General features: G+C 38.7%; 1 protein-coding gene across 3 annotated transcripts in view; it reads right to left on the reverse strand.

Moving 5' to 3' along the window:
- The window catches only part of cacna1bb (calcium channel, voltage-dependent, N type, alpha 1B subunit, b), a 402467-nt gene that overhangs the window by 74745 nt on the left and 308547 nt on the right, over positions 1–19175 (reverse strand). For all 3 annotated transcript variants that reach the window (XM_062031560.1, XM_062031561.1, XM_062031559.1), the window contains exons 28-32: positions 18838–18987; positions 15572–15773; positions 10099–10263; positions 8940–9050; positions 6976–7059 (exon numbers count right to left, since the gene is read on the reverse strand). In XM_062031560.1, coding sequence (XP_061887544.1) covers positions 6976–7059; positions 8940–9050; positions 10099–10263; positions 15572–15773; positions 18838–18987 — 712 coding nt within the window. The remainder of the gene's footprint in view (positions 1–6975; positions 7060–8939; positions 9051–10098; positions 10264–15571; positions 15774–18837; positions 18988–19175) is intronic.

Below are 19175 nucleotides of genomic sequence, written 5' to 3' on the forward strand. Positions count from 1 at the left end.
GATACACTCAAGACGACTATCTTCCTCCCAGAAGGAATAAAGTGTATTTCACTTTAAAGCTCTAAAGTCTAAATAAACAACACTATGCAAATGCAAAGTACAAAGCAGGTCCGTCATTAGCTATCTCACCTGCATCATGTAAACAATGAAGGTTTAATCTGACATTGCACACCTCTACCTCTACCTCTAACTAACCATAATCTGTGTTCATTCAGGGTTGTTTGCCAATTATTAGGACAACTATAGTCGTGTCTCCATGGCAAATAAAGTCTGTATTATTCACCACTAAGAAGATTCTACAGTAGTAGTTAAAGTTTCAAAGCCCTAAAACGTCAACATGAAGGGAAATTAATGAGCCAATGCCATGTCTTGTATTTGCAAGGATTGGGGATCATTTACATACAGTCGTGGTCAAAAGTGTACATACACTTGTAAAGAACATAATGTCATGGCTGTTTTGAGTTTCCAATCATTTCTAAAACTCTTATTTTTTTGTGACTTGTTGGTCACAAAAAACATTCATGAAGTTTGGTTATTTCATGAATTTATTATGGGTCTACTGAAAATGTGACCCAATCTGCTGGGTCAAAAGTATACATACAGCAATGTTAATATTTGGCTACATGTCCCTTTGGCAGGTTTCACTGCAATAAGGCACTTTTGGTAGCCATCCACAAGCTTCTGGTTGAATTTTTGACCACACTTGGTGCAGTTCAGCTAAATGTGTTGGTTTTCTGACATGGACTTGTTTCTTCAGCATTGTCCACACGTTTAAGTCAGGACTTTGGGAAGGCCATTCTAAAACCTTAATTGTAGCCTGATTTAGACATTCCTTTACCACTTTTGATGTGTGTTTGGGGTCATTGTCCTGTTGGAACACCCAACTGTGCCTAAGACCCTGATGATTTTAGGTTGTCCTGAAGAATTTGGAGGTAATCCTCCTTTGTCAATGTCCCATTTACTCTCTGTAAAGCACCAGTTCCATTGGCAGCAAAACAGGCCCAGAGCATAATACTACCACCACCATGCTTGACGGCAGGAATGGTGTTCCTGGGTTTAAAGGCCTCACATTTTCTCCTCCAAACATATTGCTGGTTGTTGTGGCCAAACAGCTAAATTTTCGTTTCTTTTGTCGCAAAAACCAAACCAATGACGACTATATTATTTTCAACAAACTCATCGCTCTCATTCGCCTTAGCAGTTGCCATGTTTTTGCTGTGTGTGTGTGTGTGAATTGGACGGAAATTAGAGCGAAAGCTCCTGTTGGCAAAGAATGTGCCGGAGAAAGAGGACTTTTTTATTTTTTAAATTGTCTGCAACAAACAACTCAAGTTATTCCATACAACCGATTTATCGCCTGAGCCACAGTCAGCATTTGTCTGCCTCTAAACAAAACAAGGCAAGTCATGTTGATGCCAAAGAGCTCCATTTGCGCTCATTGGCCCATAACACATTCTCTCAAGCCTTATCTGAATCATTCAGATGTTCATTCAGTTTCTGGATTAGCTGTAGACCTTGTGAGTACAGCAGGTTGTCAATCAATTCCAGATAAGTGTGCTAGCAAAGTTTTTCTTGGTGACTGCGGCTTTGGTCTCAGCTCCCTTCAGATCATAAACAAGTTCCTCTAATGTACCGTATTTTCCGGACCATAGGGCGCACCGGATTAAAAGGCGCACTGCCGATGAGCGGGTCTATTCAGGTGTATTTTGTCATGATCCGTGGTCCGGATCATGTTTTTGTATTTTCTGTTAGTTTTGGACTCCCACTCCTCGGCTAGCACCAGTTCCTGTTCCTGCTCTTCGGCTAGCCCACAATTCCTACTGTCATGATCCGTGGTCCGGATCATGCTTTTGTTTTTTTCTGTTAGTTTTGGACTCCTTAAAGGCCCACTGAAACCCACTACTACCGACCACGCAGTCTGATAGTTTATACATCAATGGTGAAATCTTAACATTGCAACACATGCCAATACGGCCGGGTTAACTTATAAAGTGCAACTTTAAATTTCCCGCTAAATTTCCGGTTGAAAACGTCTATGTATGATGACGTATGCGCGTGACGTCAATCGTTGAAACGGAAGTATTCGGACACATTGTATGCAATACAAAAAGCTCTGTTTTCATCGCAAAATTCCACAGTATTCTGGACATCTGTGTTGGTGAATTTTTTTCAATTTGTTCAATGAACAATTGAGACTGCAAAGAAGAAAGCTGTAGGTGGGATCGGTGTATTAGCGGCCGGCTGCAGCAACACAACCCAGAGGACTTTGAGTTGGATAGCAGATGCGCTATCCGACGCTAGCCGCCGACCGCATCGATGATCGGGTGAAGTCCTTCGTCGCTCCGTCGATCGCTGGAACGCAGGTGAGCACGGGTGTTGATGAGCAGATGAGGGCTGGCGTAGGTGGAGCGCTAATGTTTTTATCATAGCTCTGACGAGGTCCCGTAGCTAAGTTAGCTTCAATGGTGTCGTTAGCAACAGCCTTGCTAGGCTTCGACAGGCGGCACAGCATTAACCGTGTGGTTACAGGTCCAGTGTTTGGTTCGGTGTCTCCTGATAGTAGTATTGTTGATCTTCTGTCTATCCTTCCAGTCAGGGGCTTATTTCTTTTGTTTCTATCTGCATTTAAGCACAATGCTATCACGTTAGCTCCATAGCTAAAGTGCTTCGCCGATGTATTGTCGTGGAGATAAAAGTCACTGTGAATGTCCATTTCGCGTTCTCGACTCTCATTTTCAAGAGGATATAGTATCCGAGGTGGTTTAAAATACAAATCCGTGATCCACAATAGAGAAAGGAGAAAGTGTGGAATCCAATGAGCCCTTTTACCTAAGTTACGGTCAGAGCGAAAAAAGATACGCACTGCACTGCACTCTAGTCCTTCACTCTCACGTTCCTCATCCACAAATCTTTCATCTTCGCTCAAATTAATGGGGCAATCGTCGCTTTCTCGGTCCGAAACCGCTCTCGCTGCTGGTGTAAACAATGGGGAAATGTGAGGAGCCCTTCAACCTGTGACGTCACGCTACTTCCGGTACAGGCAAGGCTTTTTTTATCAGCGACCAAAAGTTGCGAACTTTATCGTCGATGTTCTCTACTAAATCCTTTCAGCAAAAATATGGCAATATCGCGAAATGATCAAGTACAACACATAGAATGGATCTGCTATTCCCGTTTAAATAAGAAAATTTCATTTCAGTAGGCCTTTAAGTGCGCATTATAGTCCGAAAAATACGGTAATACTGAGGTGATTGCTCACTTTTCTCAGAATACTATACTATATAATACAGAATACTTCATTAGGTGAAAATCTTGCATGCATGCAGCTCCAGACTAAGGATACACTGTTCTCTTTCTCCCCAAGCTTCTTACAGATGGTGCATTCAAAAACCAATCTGTGAATGTCAGAAGTCTTGTTGTCTGGTTGGTCATCAAATACGTCACTGAGTCAATTACAAATGAATCTGTAACCAGTTATTATTGTGTTTTTCCCTCAGTATTTTTTGTTGAATTCAGTTAGAATAAATCTCACAACCTACAGATGACTTGTAGCTAAGTAAAGTACAAGGTCATGTTATGATGTCTTACTTCATTGTACCATGTTGCATTAAAGAAACAGTTTTAAAGACATTTAGTCTCACATTTCAGAGACTTTTTCAAAGCGAAGAAAAACAAGCCACCGGCAGAGGAACAAGAAGGAGCCGGCAGAATAAGCCCACTTACCGTCTTTGTGTCAGTGGTGACACGAGGGGGGAGAGTGAGGGCACAGGCGCCAGCAAAGACACAGCAGAGAGTGCAGAATGCGACAAAGAAAAACAGAGACATGAACGTGAGAGAAAAGAGGCCACGATCACACACCAACAATCACATGAGGAGAAAGTCAGCCAAAACATCCAGACAGAGTCCTGCTGAGAAGAGACGTTAAGGCTGGTGAGAGAAACCCAGAAAGCTGACTTTGGATAGAACCAATTCCATGTCGATTACTTAGAACTGAGACCGTAACCACACAAACATGGCCGTAACTACCATGTAAGGTCATGTTCTCAGTATTTTTTCAGTGACCAAAAAAAAATGATGTGACTGCAAATATATTTTGTATAGGACATAGTGTGCGCTAGTGTTGTCCCGATACCAATATTTTGTTTTATACCGGTACCCAAATTATTTCGATACGTTTTGGCACTTTTTGGTACATTTCTAAATAAAGGGCACCACAAAAATTGCATTATTGACTTTATTTTAACAAACAATCTAAGAGTACATTAAACATATGTTTCTTATTGCAATTTAGTCCTTAAATAAAATAGTGAACAGAAAAGACAACTTGTCTTTTAGTAGTAAGTAAACAAAGAAAGGCTCCTAATTAGTCTGGTGACGTACTGTATGCAGTAACATATTATGTCATTTTCCATTCTATTATTTTGTCAGAATAATTAAGGACAAGTGGTAGAAAATGAATTATTAATCTACTTGTTCATTTACTGTTAATATCTGCTTACTTTCTCTTTGAACATGTTCTATCTACACTTCTGTTCAAATGTAATAATTATTTATTCTTCTGTTGTTTGATACTTTACATTAGTTTTGGATGATACCACACATTTGGCTATAAATCCGATACCAAGTAGCATACTTGCCAACCCTCCCGTTTTTAGCGGGAGACTCCCGGTATTCAGCGCCTCTCCCGATAACCTCCCGGCAGAAATTTTCTCCCGACAAACTCCCGGTATTCAGCCGGAGCTGGAAGCCACGCCCCCTCCAGCTCAATGCGGACCTGAGTGGGGACAGCCTGTTCTCACGTCCGCTTTCCCACAATATAAACAGCTTGCCTGCCCAATGACGTCATAACATCTACGGCTTTTAGAGTAGAGTGCACAACTTTGCACACAACAAGGAGACGAAGCAGAAGAACGAGGAAGTTACAGACATGGCGACGCCGTCGACGAGCAAGATGAAGAAATACGCTTGCAAGTTCCAAAACGAATGGAAACAAGAATTTCAGTTCATCCAGGACAGTTCGAAGGGGAAGGGGTATGTAATTATGTTGCCTGTACATTTTGTTGAACAGACTTCTCCATTGAACACGGTGGCCGAGTCATGAACGGAGGAGAAGTTAAACAGGACAATACTGCCATCTACTGGATAGCCCCCGGAACACTGAAATTCAAGTATTTATTTTATTTATATGTATAATAAAATAAATATATATACATATATATATATATAGCTAGAATTCACTGAAAGTCAAGTATTTCATATATATATATATATATATATATATATATATATATATATATATATATATATATATATATATATATATATATATATGAAATACTTGAGTTGGTGAATTCTAGCTGTAAATATACTCCCCTATTAACCACGCCCTTAACCACGCCCCCCCCCCCCCCCACCGCCCCCGCCCCCACCTCCCGGTATCGGAGGTCTCAAGGTTGGCAAGTATGCAAGTAGTTACAGGATCATACATTGGTCATATTCAAAGTCCTCATGTGTCCAGGAACATAACGAACGAGCAATCCTACTGTCAAAGCCAAAGAATAGACATATATTTTAGAGCGACGGACTAAAACATTTAAAGCCTATTTTGTATTTAAATGTTATTATTTTTTTCAAGAGCGCTCTATTTATATGTTTTTGTGCACAGTTTAACTTTAAAAATAAGCAAGTAGTGTAAGTGTCCTTTGTTGCTGCACATCCTATAGGCTCCTAGGAATCTAGAATCGGTCTGATCCGGCCCAATTGTCCCTTCTGTGCAAGTATTGCCGTTGAAAAGAACTGCACTGCCTCACCTACATACAAAAAGGGTACGAGACAGTATTATAAATGTTAGCAGTATGGGTTGTTGGTAGCCACACACACACATGATGACCAAACAAGCGCCTAGCACAAATAAATAGAAATCTTCCTTCCACTAATCCTTACGGCGACCCTAGAGATTGCTGCCCAATTGCCGATGTAGCCCATATCTAAAACCGCCACTGCATATACAGTCGCGATCAAAAGTTTAGTACACTTGTAAAGAACACAATGTCATGGCTGTCTTGAGTTTCCAATACTTTCTACAACTCTTATTTTTTTGTGACAGAGTGATTGGAGATTGAAGTTTGGTTCTTTTATGAATGTATTATGGGTCTACTGAAAATGTGACCAAATCTGCTGGGTCAAAAGTATACATACGGCAATGTTAATATTTGGTTACATGTCCCTTGGCAAGTTTCACTGCAATAAGGCACTTTTAGTAGCCATCCACAAGCTTCTGGCAAGCTTCTGGGCGAATTTTTGATCACTCCTCTTGACAAAATTGGCGCAGTTCATCTAAATTTGTTGGTTTTCTGACATGGACTTGTTTCTTCAGCATTGTCCACACGTTTAAGTCAGGACTTTGGGAAGGCCATTCCAAAACCTTAATTCTAGCCTGCTTTAGCCATTCCTTTACCACTTTTGACGTGTGTTTGGAGTCATTGTCCTGTTGGAACACCCAATTGCGCCCAAGACCCAACCTCAGGGCTGATGATTTTAGGTTGTCCTGAAGAATTTGGAGGTAATCCTCCTTTTTCATTGTCCCATTTAAAGCACCAGTTCAATTGGCAGCAAAACAGGCAGAGAGCATAATACTACCACCACCATGCTTGACGGTAGGTGTGGTGTTCCTGGGATTAAAAGCCTCACTTTTGCTGGGTATTGTGGCCAGACAGCTCAATTTTTGTTTCATCTGACCACAGATGGTCTTATCTTTGTCCATGTTATTGGAAACTCAAGACAGCCATGACATTATGCTCTTTACAAGTGTTTGTAAACTTTTGATTGCGACCGTAATGACCCATATTGAATTGGTTTGAGAATTTTTCATGTACAGTACATAATCTATGTAGATGGCCCTGAAAATGGCAAATTGTTCTGTACAAAATGTGGACACCCCTAATGTATTGTTGTAATTCCTACTGCAGGTCTTACCTTTACCTCTGTTACCACGATGTCTGTTATGCTCCCTAGCACTGTCACAAAGTCAAACACATTCCAGGCTGCTTTCAGGTAGTTCTGAAAAGGAAAAAAATACCGTGGATTAGCAGTGCAGTCAAATTGTGGTCTAAAGTACCTCATGCTGTAGGATTATATGACGGCTTTCAGCGTTTTCTTAGCCGTTTTACTCAAGGAATGCTTAAATGTTGGTATTAACATAAGTAGGTGAATAGGAGTGTGGTGTGGAGCGCTATCAACAGCACACCTGAGCCATCGGTCGTAGTTATACAACAAAACAGGTAAAGTTGTGTGTGAGAAGAGCACATTTAGAAATGCAACATGGAGAAGGAAACACCTTGGACCATTTGGCTCCGTGTAGAAAAATGCAATCTATCTTTGAACCCTTCCTTTTTTATTGGTAAGATTTATTTTGCACCTTTATTTATCCATTTGAGACCTCAATTCGATAACCATGGATCAAGCTTTAAATTTAATTTTTGCTTTATTTCTGCTAAAAAAAAATAATAACAAAATCACCCATGATATGATTAATATGTACCGTATTTTTCGGAGTATGCGTCGCTCCGGAGTATAAGTTGCACCGGCCGAAAATGCATAATAAAGAAGGGAAAAAACATATATAAGTCGCACTGGAGTATAAGTCGCATTTTTGGGGGAAATGTATTTGATAAAACCCAACACCAATAATAGACATTTGAAAGGCAATTTAAAATAAATAAAGAATAGTGAACAACAGGCTGAATAAGTGTACGTTATATGACGCATAAATAACCAACTGAGAACGTGCCTGGTATGTTAACGTAACATATTATGGTAAGAGTCATTCAAATAACTATAACATATAGAACATGCTATACGTTTACCAAACAATCTGTCACTCCTAATCCTGTTCGTGACGCCAATTTGTGTAGTGGATTGTCCGAAGCTTAAGCAGGCAACAAAAGTAGTTTAGTACAACAAATGTATTTACCCATTATCAGAAGTGCAGGTTGAATTGAGTTGGCCGTGCAGACAAACCACAAGTTACTCCGGAGCAAACAAGACACACACAAGCCAAAATCACCCCCGAGTTCCGGTCTTCTGCCATTTTTTATATGTCTGTTGTGCGTCATCGTTCCTTATCGAGTGCGTCAAATGTCTTGTTTGCTTTTCCTATCTGTTCCATAACAACTCGAATCCTTAAGACAGTCAACACATTCTGTAGACAGGTTGGCACGACTTAATATTCACTTTTGTCCCACAACTGGTCCATTCAATGGCACAAAATACAAGAGTATTGAAAATGAGCGGACATTCTTAAAAGACAAGAAATATAGGTCAAAAGGTCAGAAATTCTACTACAACGTGAATGAGCTAAATAATATTATTTGATATTTTACGGTAAAGTGTTAATAATTTCACACATAAGTCGCTCCTGAGTATAAGTCGCACCCCCGGCCAAACTATGAAAAAAACTGCGACTTATAGTCCGAAAAATACGGTAACTAGAAAAGCACTCGGAGAGCGCAGACCTCTGCCAGGCCTTAATTCCAAATAGTAAAAAATTCCTGAATCCAGACAGGGATCCGGATCAACCCTAAAATGTACTAACTCGTTCTGACATTTCTTGAAAGTTTCATTACAAACAACAAACTGACTGAACTCTCTTGTCAGTCTCCACTCTCTGCTGGGCCGCTAACATACACACACAGAAGTTGAAGCTCATAACATAAACATAAGGTAACGTTCTAAGTCTAAGTAACGTATGTGTAATTATCCGGATAAGGCTCAATATCCAATCACATTTCTTGACAGTTTCATCCAAATTCGCCCATACGTTTTACGTGTGGCGTCGTCAACTAACAAACAAAACGCACAAACCCGGCAATTGCACAGTTTCCTGGAAGAGGTAATTCAATAAAAGGTTTAAGCAGGGTGCAAAAGGAGCACATTCTTACCAGTGGACCAAATGCAATAACTTTAAGGATGCACTCCAGCGTAAAGAGGGCAGTGAAGACGATGTTCAAGTATTTCAGCATGGACTCGTAAATGTCTGGAGCTCCGTAAAACTGTGGAGGAAATGCACAAAAGGACACACGTTCACTGCGGCTGATGAAATATTTGTGAGGAAAAACAAATCATGTTTATAGAACCTCTACATTCATTTGAGCAATCTATCAAGTCAATTCTTTAATTCTATTACGGTTTTCGGTTGGAGTGTATTATTGTTTTCCCCAGGAATACCATACATCACAATCATCTGTTAGTATTTATAAGTTGTGGTTCTTATAAACATATTAAAAGTTAGAGTTAAAGTACCACTGATAGTCACACAAACACTAGGTGTGGCGAAATTCATCATCATATATCTACACTTCTGGTAAAATGTGAGAATCACTTATTGTTCTGTTGTTTGATACTTTACATTAATTTTGGATGATACCACAAATTTGGGCATCAATCCGATACCAAGTAGTTACAGGATCATACATTGGTCATATTCAAAGTCCTCGTGTGTCCAGGGACATGTTTCCTGAGTTTATAAACATAATACAATTTTTAAAAAAACGAATGAAGATGCCAAAAAATATTGACGTAATCATAGTAGTATTGACTAGATACACTCCTGTAATTGGTATCATTACAGTGGATGTCAGGTGTAGATCCACCAATGGTGTTTGTTTACATTTTGACGCCGGTGAGCTACGGTGTGTAGTGAAGCATGTTTAACTATTCCTCGTCCTGCAGGGATGATACTTGTAAGAAACTTACTTTATTTGTTGCCATGGAGGCGAGGATTAGTGATTTAGAAGTAGCTAAAACACTGACGACTGCGGCTGGACTTAAGCCGCTAGCTAGCTAGCCATGTCTTAAAGCACCTCTTCCGTGGGCGTTTCAGTGGTATAGCTTCACCTTTATTGTTAGTTTTTAAGCCTAAATGCGTCCATTCTCCCTTTTCTGTCTACACACTGTGTCTGCTTGTAAGTACTCCGTGGTTGTGCGCTGCCGAACATGCTCCTCTGCTCGTAAACCAGCAATGACACGACGTGACAACGATGGGGGTGCCAGTACTTTTCAGAGGTGGAATATGATTCATTAGTATCGCGTGTATCTCACCTTCATCATCAGCACCACCGTGTTGAGGGCAATTAAAGTCATAATGGCATACTCAAACGGCGGCGACACCACAAATTTCCACATCTTATACTGGAAGGACTGCTTGTTCTCCGGCATGTATCTTGTCAACGGCTTGGCGTTTATGGCGAAATCGATACAAGCCCTCTGATTAGAAGACAAAAACAGAAGCAACATGCAATTAGGTTTTTGCGAGCTGGGATTTTATCATTAAAACAAGAAACAAGAGAGGCAGCTGGCTTGCACCAAAAGGAATGTTTAAGTGTTGGTGCATTAAATATGATGAGACTACAAATGCAATGAAAACAGCCTCAATGTGAATGAAATCTTACAGCTCAGGAAACAAATCTCACTTAGGATATCGGTTTGTTAGCGTGGAACAGTCAAACATTAATGACATGCATTTGGATTTCCATATTTGCAGTACAACATGCTACACACTAAAAAATGTTGGGTTAAAAAATAACCCAATTTCAACCCAACTGCTGGTTCAGAAAAGGACAAACCCCTTTCTTTGAGTTATTTTAACATTTTGGGTTCATTTTTTCACCCCAACTTTTGCGTTGCATTATTTAACCAAAAAGTTGAGTTATGATAACTTAATGTTGGGTAATTCCCAACCAAACTATTGGGTTGAATTATTTAACCCAAAAATTGAGTTATGCTAACTCAATGTTGGTTGATTCATAACCCAACTATTGGGTTGAATGTATTTCACACAAAAGCTGAGTTATGCTCACTACAATATTGGGTTATTCCAGACCCAACTATTGGGTTGCACAATTTAGAGCTCCTTTACGGAGCCCCTAAAGCAGGGGTGTCCAAACTTTTTCCACTGAGGGCCCCGCACTAAAAAATCAAAGCAAGCGAGGGCCATTTTGATATTTTTTATTTTAAAAACCAATTGAATATATGTATAAAAAATATACATTTAGGCCTCCACTCAGGCTTGATCCCGGGGACCCCAAAGGGTTTTGGTCAAAAAAATATTAAAAATGTGACATTATTCAGTTTTTTTTTTTTTTAAATTTTTTATTTATTTAAATCTCTAGATCAACATTAGGTCTATCTGTCAATATAATGTTTTTAAAGATTTAAGTTGTGTGCTCTTTTTGTCAAAGAAAACCCAGTTTTTTATGGAAAAAACACAAAATATGCAATATTTTCATCCAATACAATTTTTAAGTGGAATATTTGAGATTATATAATAATTGGAGCCTTAAAAAGGTCAATAACACGGTCACCATTTTAATTCATTATTTTTTTTTTTTAGCAATGACACTTAAAAACAAATCACACAAAAATGATTGGGGATCCAAAAGGGTCCTACTCATTAAAGTGTTAAAAAATAAATTCTAATTTTTTTTTACTGTTTACTTTTAACACAATAATCTCGAGATCCACTTCAGATCTATCTGTCAATTATAAGTTTTATTGTTGTTTATGTTTTTTGTTTGTTAGTTTTAGGCCCTTATTTTAAAAAAAATCAGCTCAGTTTTTTATATGGCAAACACAAAATATGCAACATTTCCCCCCAAAAATACCTCAAAGTGGAATATTTAATGTGACTTAATTGGAGCCTTGAATAGGTCAATAATTCATACTAACATTGATTTTGATTCATTATTGTTTTTTAAAGAAAGAAACAGCCTGCATGGCAGCTTTGTGTTATTAGAGTAAACATTGCAACATTTTCTTGTTACATTTCACCTGTTTGCTCTTATATACCACTTTTTATGTTTTTAATTTTTTTCAATCGTATTTTTAAAATGTGCCGTGGGGCCGTTAAAAAATGACCTGCGGGCTGCAAATGGCACCCGGGCCGCACTTTGGACACCCTTGCCCTAAAGGGACATGGAGGTAAAAAAAATGCTTTGCAAGATTTTTGCAATACTTTTTGCGAGAAGGTTTTTTTCCTATTGTCATGATCCGTGGCCCGGATCATGTGTTGTTATATTCTGTTAGTTTTGGACTCCCTTACTGTTTTTTGTGCACCCTTGTTTGTTTTTAGTTACCATGGGTGCTTATTGTTTCCACCTGTCTCTGATTGGTGCTCGGGACGCTCACCTGTTTCCCGAGCACTAATCAGAGGGACTACTTAATCCTGCCTTTGCCTGTCAGTCGGCCTGGCTTCATTGTTTGCTTCATGCAACCTGTTACGTTTGGTCTTTGTGTTTCCTAGCTCATGATCCCTGCTTTAAGTTTTTTCCGCAGTAAGCTGCCAACGAACGCCGCATTAAGCTGCAGGGTTCGTTCTCCCGGGATGCAGATGGACCACTCCGGACAAGGCGTGCAGGTAGGAACATGATTTAATCATCAAACATTAACGCGTAGTACCAAAAACTGAAAACAAAGAAAAGGGATGTGTGCCGATCGCACGGGAAGCAAAGGAAAAAACTTAGAGCAGGGATCATGAAGACCAAACATAACAGGTTGCATATAGCAAACAATGAAGCCAGGCCGACTGACCGGCAAAGGCAGGGTTAAATAGTCCCTCTGATTAGTGCTCGGGAAACAGGTGAGTGTCCCGAGCACCAATCAGAGACAGGTGGAAACAATAAGCACCCATGGTAACCAAAAACCAAAAAGGGTGCACAAAAACAGTAAGGGAGTCCAAAACTAACGGATCATGACACTTATGTCAGTGAACTGGAAGTAAAACAGACACAGCGATGGTGAATCGGAAGTGAAACAGACAAAGCGATGGAGGAGCCTACCCATCATCCGTGGGAGAAGTTTATTGATTTCTATTTTAGTATTGGCCTAACATGTAAAGACATCAAATCCGTTCTTGCACGTAAACATGGCTTTGACATAAGTGAGAGACATCTGAAAAGAATACTCAGGGCGAAGGGGCTTTCTCGTCGTAATGGGTACTATGTCTGTTTTACTTCCGGTTCACTGACATAGGAAAAAAAAATCTTTGGCGAGATCTCGCAAAAAGTATTGCGAGATCTCGCAAAAAGTATTGCGAGATCTCGCAAAAAGTATTGCGAGATCTCGCAATAAGTATTGCGAGATCTCGCAAAAGTATTGCGAGATCTCGCTAAAGTATTGCGAGATCTCGCTAAAGTATTGCGAGATCTTGTCCCTTTAGGGCAGGGGTCACCAACCTTTTTGAAACCAAGAGCTACTTCTTGGGTACTGATTAATGCGAAGGGCTACCTGTTTGATACACACTTAAATAAATTGCCAGAAATAGCCAATTTGCTCAATTTACCTTTAACTCTATGTTATTATTAATAATTAATGATATTTACACTTAATTGAACGGTTTAAAAGAGGACAAAACACGAAAAAAATTACAATTAAATTTTGAAACATAGTTTATTTTCAATTTCGACTCTTTAAAATTCAAAATTCAACCGAAAAAAAAGAAGAGAAAAACTAGCTAATTCGAATATTTTTGAAAAAATTTAAAAAATAATTTATGAAACATCATTAGTAATATTTCCTGATTAAGATTAATTTTAGAATTTTGATGACATGTTTTAAATAGGTTAAAATCCAATCGACACTTTGTTAGAATATATAACAAATTGGACCAAGCTATATTTCTAACAAAGATAAATCATTATTTCTTCTAGATTTTCCAGAACAAAAATTTTAAAAGAAATTCAAAAGACTTTGAAATAAGATTTAAATTTGATTCTACAGATTTTCTAGATTTGCCAGAATAATTTTTTGGAATTTTAATCATAATAAGTTTGAAGAAATATTTCACAAATATTCTTCGTCGAAAAAACAGAAGCTAAAATGAAGAATTAAATTAAAATGTATTTACTATTCTTTAAGATAAAAAAATTTTTTTTACTTGAACATTGATTTACATTGTCAGGAAAGAAGAGTAAGGAATTTAAAAGGTAAAAAGGTATATGTGTTTAAAAATCCTAAAATCATTTTTAAGGTTGTATTTTTTCTCTAAAATTGTCTTTCTGAAAGTTATAAGAAGCAAAGTAAAAAAATTAATGAATTTATTTAAACAAGTGAAGACCAAGTCTTTAAAATATTTTCTTGGATTTTCAAATTCTATTTGAGTTTTGTCTCTCTTAGAATTAAAAATGTCGGGCAAAGCGAGACCAGCTTGCTAGTAAATAAATAAAATTTAAAAAATAGAGGCAGCTCACTGGTAAGTGCTGCTATTTGATATATTTTTAGAACAGGCCAGCGGGCTTCTCATCTGGTCCTTATGGGCTACCTGGTGCCCGCGGGCACGGCGTTGGTGACCCCTGCTTTAGGGGCTCCGTACTCCTTGACCCAATAGTTGGTCAAAAATTATACATTTTACTGCTGGTTTGTCCTACTCCTTCTCAACTACTGATCAAAATTATTTTTATTCCATTAAAATATACTCAAAAGTAAGCTATGAGTGACATTTTTTTTACAAGAATTGCCGTGTATGGTCATAGTCGGGGTCGCATTTTACTGCGTGGATCGTTCTCCCAGGATGCAGACGGGACTCCGGAGGCAAGGTGCAGGTAAGGAAATGATTTATTGTCCATAAATCATGCGGGATACGAACAAAACAGCACCAGCGTGCCGATAGCACGGGAAGCTAACGGAATAGCGAACAAGAAAAGCTTAACATGTAAACAAAAAGGCGAAGCTTAGCTCAGGAATCAAACTAGTAGCCGTCGTAACTTGCGTGGAAGCAAATAAGAAAGCCAGACTGAGTGTGGCGAAAAGCAGGGAATAAGTAGATCTCTGATTAGTGCCCAGGAGCAGGTGAGCGTCCTGAACACTAATCAGAGGCAGGTGAAAACAATCTAGTGAAGTGAATTATATTTATATAGCACTTTTCTCTAGTGACTCAAAGCGCTTTTACAAAGTGAAACCCAATATCTAAGTTACATTTAAACCAGTGTGGGTGGCACTGGGAGCAGGTGGGCAAAGTGTCTTGCCCAAGGACACAACGGCAGTGACTAGGATGGCGGAAGCGGGGATCGAACCTGGAACCCTCAAGTTGCTGGCACGGCCACTGTACCAACCGAGCTATACCGTCATGGCAACTAAAACACAAACCCAGGTGTGCTCAAAAACAGGAACTGAGGGAGTCAAAAACTAAACAAACACGGATTATGACAATAGTAGTTCTATACAGCATGCTCAAATATTTGCATGTACATAAGATGTGTGATTGTAAATAATGTTAATTAGATTAATCCTTAATAAAATTCCCCTCAAGACAAAAGCACCTTTTCTAATAAAAAAAATTGTTTTACCCATAAATGCGTTACTCATTGAAAAACAACCCAAAAATGGTTCATTGTTGGGAAATCCCAGAAAATGAGTTAAAATATCTTTATAACCCAAAACATGGATTGCTCTTCATAAAAATAACTCCAAAATGTAACCTAAATTCAAAATACCCCAGCATTTTTTTAGTGTGTAGAAATGCTCTCTCATTGCATGCAATTAAGGAAATAATAGCATGAGAAACTGCAAAGCTCCACACCTCATTCTTTTCAAGGCTGCACTCAGACATAGCTTTGTCTCCCTGCTCCTGGAAGGTGATGATAATCAAGGCCACAAATATGTTGACGAAGAAGAAAGGGAACACCACAAAGTAGACCACGTAGAAGATGGACGTCTCCATGCGGAACCCCGGGCTGGGGCCCTGGTCCTCATAGGTGGCATCCACGGAATGCTTCAGCACCCTGCAAGGAAGGGAAGGATATGTTTGTGTCGTGCACATTTTGCACACGTTGTCACCCAACCAAGATGACGATATGCATACTTGCCAACCTTGGGGGCGTGGGGCGTGGGGCGTGGGGCGTGGTTCGGGGTGTGGTTATTTACAGCTAGAATTCACCAACTCGAGTATTTCATATATATATATATATATATATATATATATATATATATATATATATATATATATATATATATATATATATATATATATATATATATATATATATATATATATATATGTATATATATGTATATATATATATATATATGTATATGTATATATATATATATATATATATATATATATATATATATATATATATATATATATGTATATATATATATGTATATATATATATACATATATATATATATATATGTATATATATATATACATATATATATATATATATATATATATATATATATATATATATATATATATATATATATATATATATATATATATATATATATATGTATGTATGTATGTATGAAATACTTGACTTTCAGTGAATTCTAGCTATATATATATATATTTTTTTAAATTTTATTTACATAGAAAAAAAAAAATATACTTGAATTTCAGTGTTCCAGTGGCTATCCATTAGATGGCAGTATTGTCCTGTTTAACTTCTCCGTTCATGATGAGTATATCATTTCGGCCGCAATGTCTGTAATTTCCTCGTTCTTCTGCTTCGTCTCCTTGTTGTGTGCGCAGTTGTGCACTCTATGAAAGCCCTAGATGTTATGACGTCTTTGGGCAGGCAAGCTGTTTATTTTGTGGGAAAGCGGATGTGAGAACAGGCTGTCCCCACTCAGTCTCAGGTCCGCATTGAGCTGAATACCGGGAGTTTGTCGGGAGAAAATCTCTGCCGGGAGGTTGTCGGGAGAGGCGCTGAATATCGGGATTCTCCCGCTAAAAACGGGAGGGTTGGCAAGTATGGATATGATCCAGTTGATTTTCAATAAACCTTCCACAAATTGACATAAGAGATACAATCTCACTGAAAGATACTGCGCAGTTGACGTAGTGTCGATAATCCATTCTGGCAAAGTCCGGGATTCAGTGAAAAGAGTATTCGGGAGGTCCAGAAGCATAACAGCTACAAGAAGAATACTTTATAATAATTTACTTTTGTACAATGATCATTGTTTGTTGACATTGTCCAAAGTTTGGCACTGTGAAGTTAAAGTGTTTCTTTTAGAGATGTCCGATGATGGCTTTTTTGCCGATATACGATATTCTGATATTGTCCAACTCTTAGTTACCGATTCCGATATCAACCGATACCGATATATACAGTGGTGGAATTAACACATTATTATGCCTAATTTTGTTGTGATGCCCCGCTGGATGCATTAAACAATGTAACAAGGTTTTCCAAAATAAATCAACTCAAGTTGTGGAAAAAAAAATGCCAACATGGCACTGCCATATTTATTATTGAAGTCACAAAGTGCATTATTTTTTTTTAACATGCCTCAAAACAGCAGCTTGGAATTTGGGACATGCTCTCCCTGAGAGAGCATGAGGAGGTTGAGGTGGGGGGCGGGGGTTGAGTTGGGGGGCGGGGAGGATATGGGGTAGCGGGGGGTGTATATTGTAGTGTTCCGGAAGAGTTAGTGCTGCAAGGGGTTCTGGGTATTTGTTCTGTTGTGTTTATGTTGTGTTACTGTGCGGATGTTCTCCCGAAATATGTTTGTCATTCTTAATTGGTGTGGGTTCACAGTGCGGCGCATATTTGTAACAGTGTTAAAGTTGTTTATACCGCCACCCTCAGCGTGACCTGTATGGCTGTTGACCAAGTATGCCTCGCATTCACTTGTGTGTGTGACAAGCCGTAGCTATTATGTGATTGGGCCGGCACGCAAATGCAGTCCCTTCAAGGCACGCCTCCGATATTGTTGTCTGGGAGAAATTCGGGAGAATGGTTGCCCCGGGAGATTTTCGGGAGGGGCACTGAAATTCGGGAGTGTCCCGGGAAAACCGGGAGGGTTGGCAAGTATGACTGGGAGACACAACTGCTCTGTACAGCGGTGTTTTAAAAAGTCATAAATTTTACTTTTTGAAACCGATACCGATAATTTCCGATATTAGATTTTAAAGCATTTATAGTCCGATATTATCGGACATCTCTAGTTTCATTACTTTCACGCTGTGCGTTTCCCACCTAGGCCTTCAGTGATGTCCTACTTAAAATACCCTCAAAATACCATAATTTATGTCACCACATGACCACGGCTGGAGAAATGCTATACAGAAACAACTGCGCATTGAACCACCTCAACAGTGTACAACACAGGCTATATTTCGGCACATTTAATAATCCATGAACCTGCATCAGTATTTAAAACATTTCTTGCATGGTTGTGTCAAAATTAAAATAATTGTAAAGAACATATTAAATGTGGAAAAATAAATAAATAAAATATTTGAACTTTTTCTTTGTGAGTTAAAAAAGTGAGAACCGATTATTTCTCCGTTGGCCGGGTATGTCCCTTAATGCTTTTCGCAAATTACAACTTGTGATTGGATTTTAATTTAAGAGTGACAAGTGAAAATCCGATCACAGTCACGTTTAGCGTCAGGCTACCAAGATGGGCTACTGTCAACAACTGATTGGCTATCGCAACTGTCTATCCGGCAGAATTCATACAGCGCTGGCAACAAGCTAGCTGAATTCTGATTGGATAAAAGCTCTAACGTAAAAACAAGCAACACTGGAGCCTAATTAGACATTTTCCAGTAAAACAATGTAAAATTCCATTCCATTTAAGGCGGTCTGTCATAACGTTTTAGCATTCAATCAGACATTATTGTGAGGTTTTGTATTAGTGTTCCTAAAAATAGATATATATTTAGATATTCTCTAAATTTAGCCCCTCATGTCAAAATAATTGCCCAGGCCTGGTGTACAGAGTGCAGCCCGAGGCTCTCAACCCAATGCCACAAATAGATTGCAGTCCTGTGAGAAAGACGAATGATCATACATTAAAGTGCACAGGATGGTGATTTAGACTTACAGAGGCCAGCCCTCTCCCGTGGAGACAGTGAAGAGTGTTAAGAAGGCCCAAAGAACATTGTCGTAGTGGAACTCGTATTTCTTCCACTCTCTGGGCTGAGCTTCTACGTCGCGTCCATTTTCCATTTTGTCGTAGTCCAGGAACTGACCCCTGCAGGGAGACAGGATGACAGAAAGGTCCAATTGGAATCAAGGAAGAATAACAATTGTGACTGAAAATATAAAAGTTGTCAAAGGTTTGTTTTGTGTAATATAAAACCCAAAACCAGTGAAGTTGGAACGTTGTGTAAATTGTAAATAAAAACAAAATACAAATCTTTTTCAACCTATATTCAATTA

Source organism: Entelurus aequoreus, linkage group LG21, assembly GCF_033978785.1.
Source record: "Entelurus aequoreus isolate RoL-2023_Sb linkage group LG21, RoL_Eaeq_v1.1, whole genome shotgun sequence".
Classification (NCBI taxonomy): Eukaryota; Metazoa; Chordata; class Actinopteri; order Syngnathiformes; family Syngnathidae; genus Entelurus; species Entelurus aequoreus.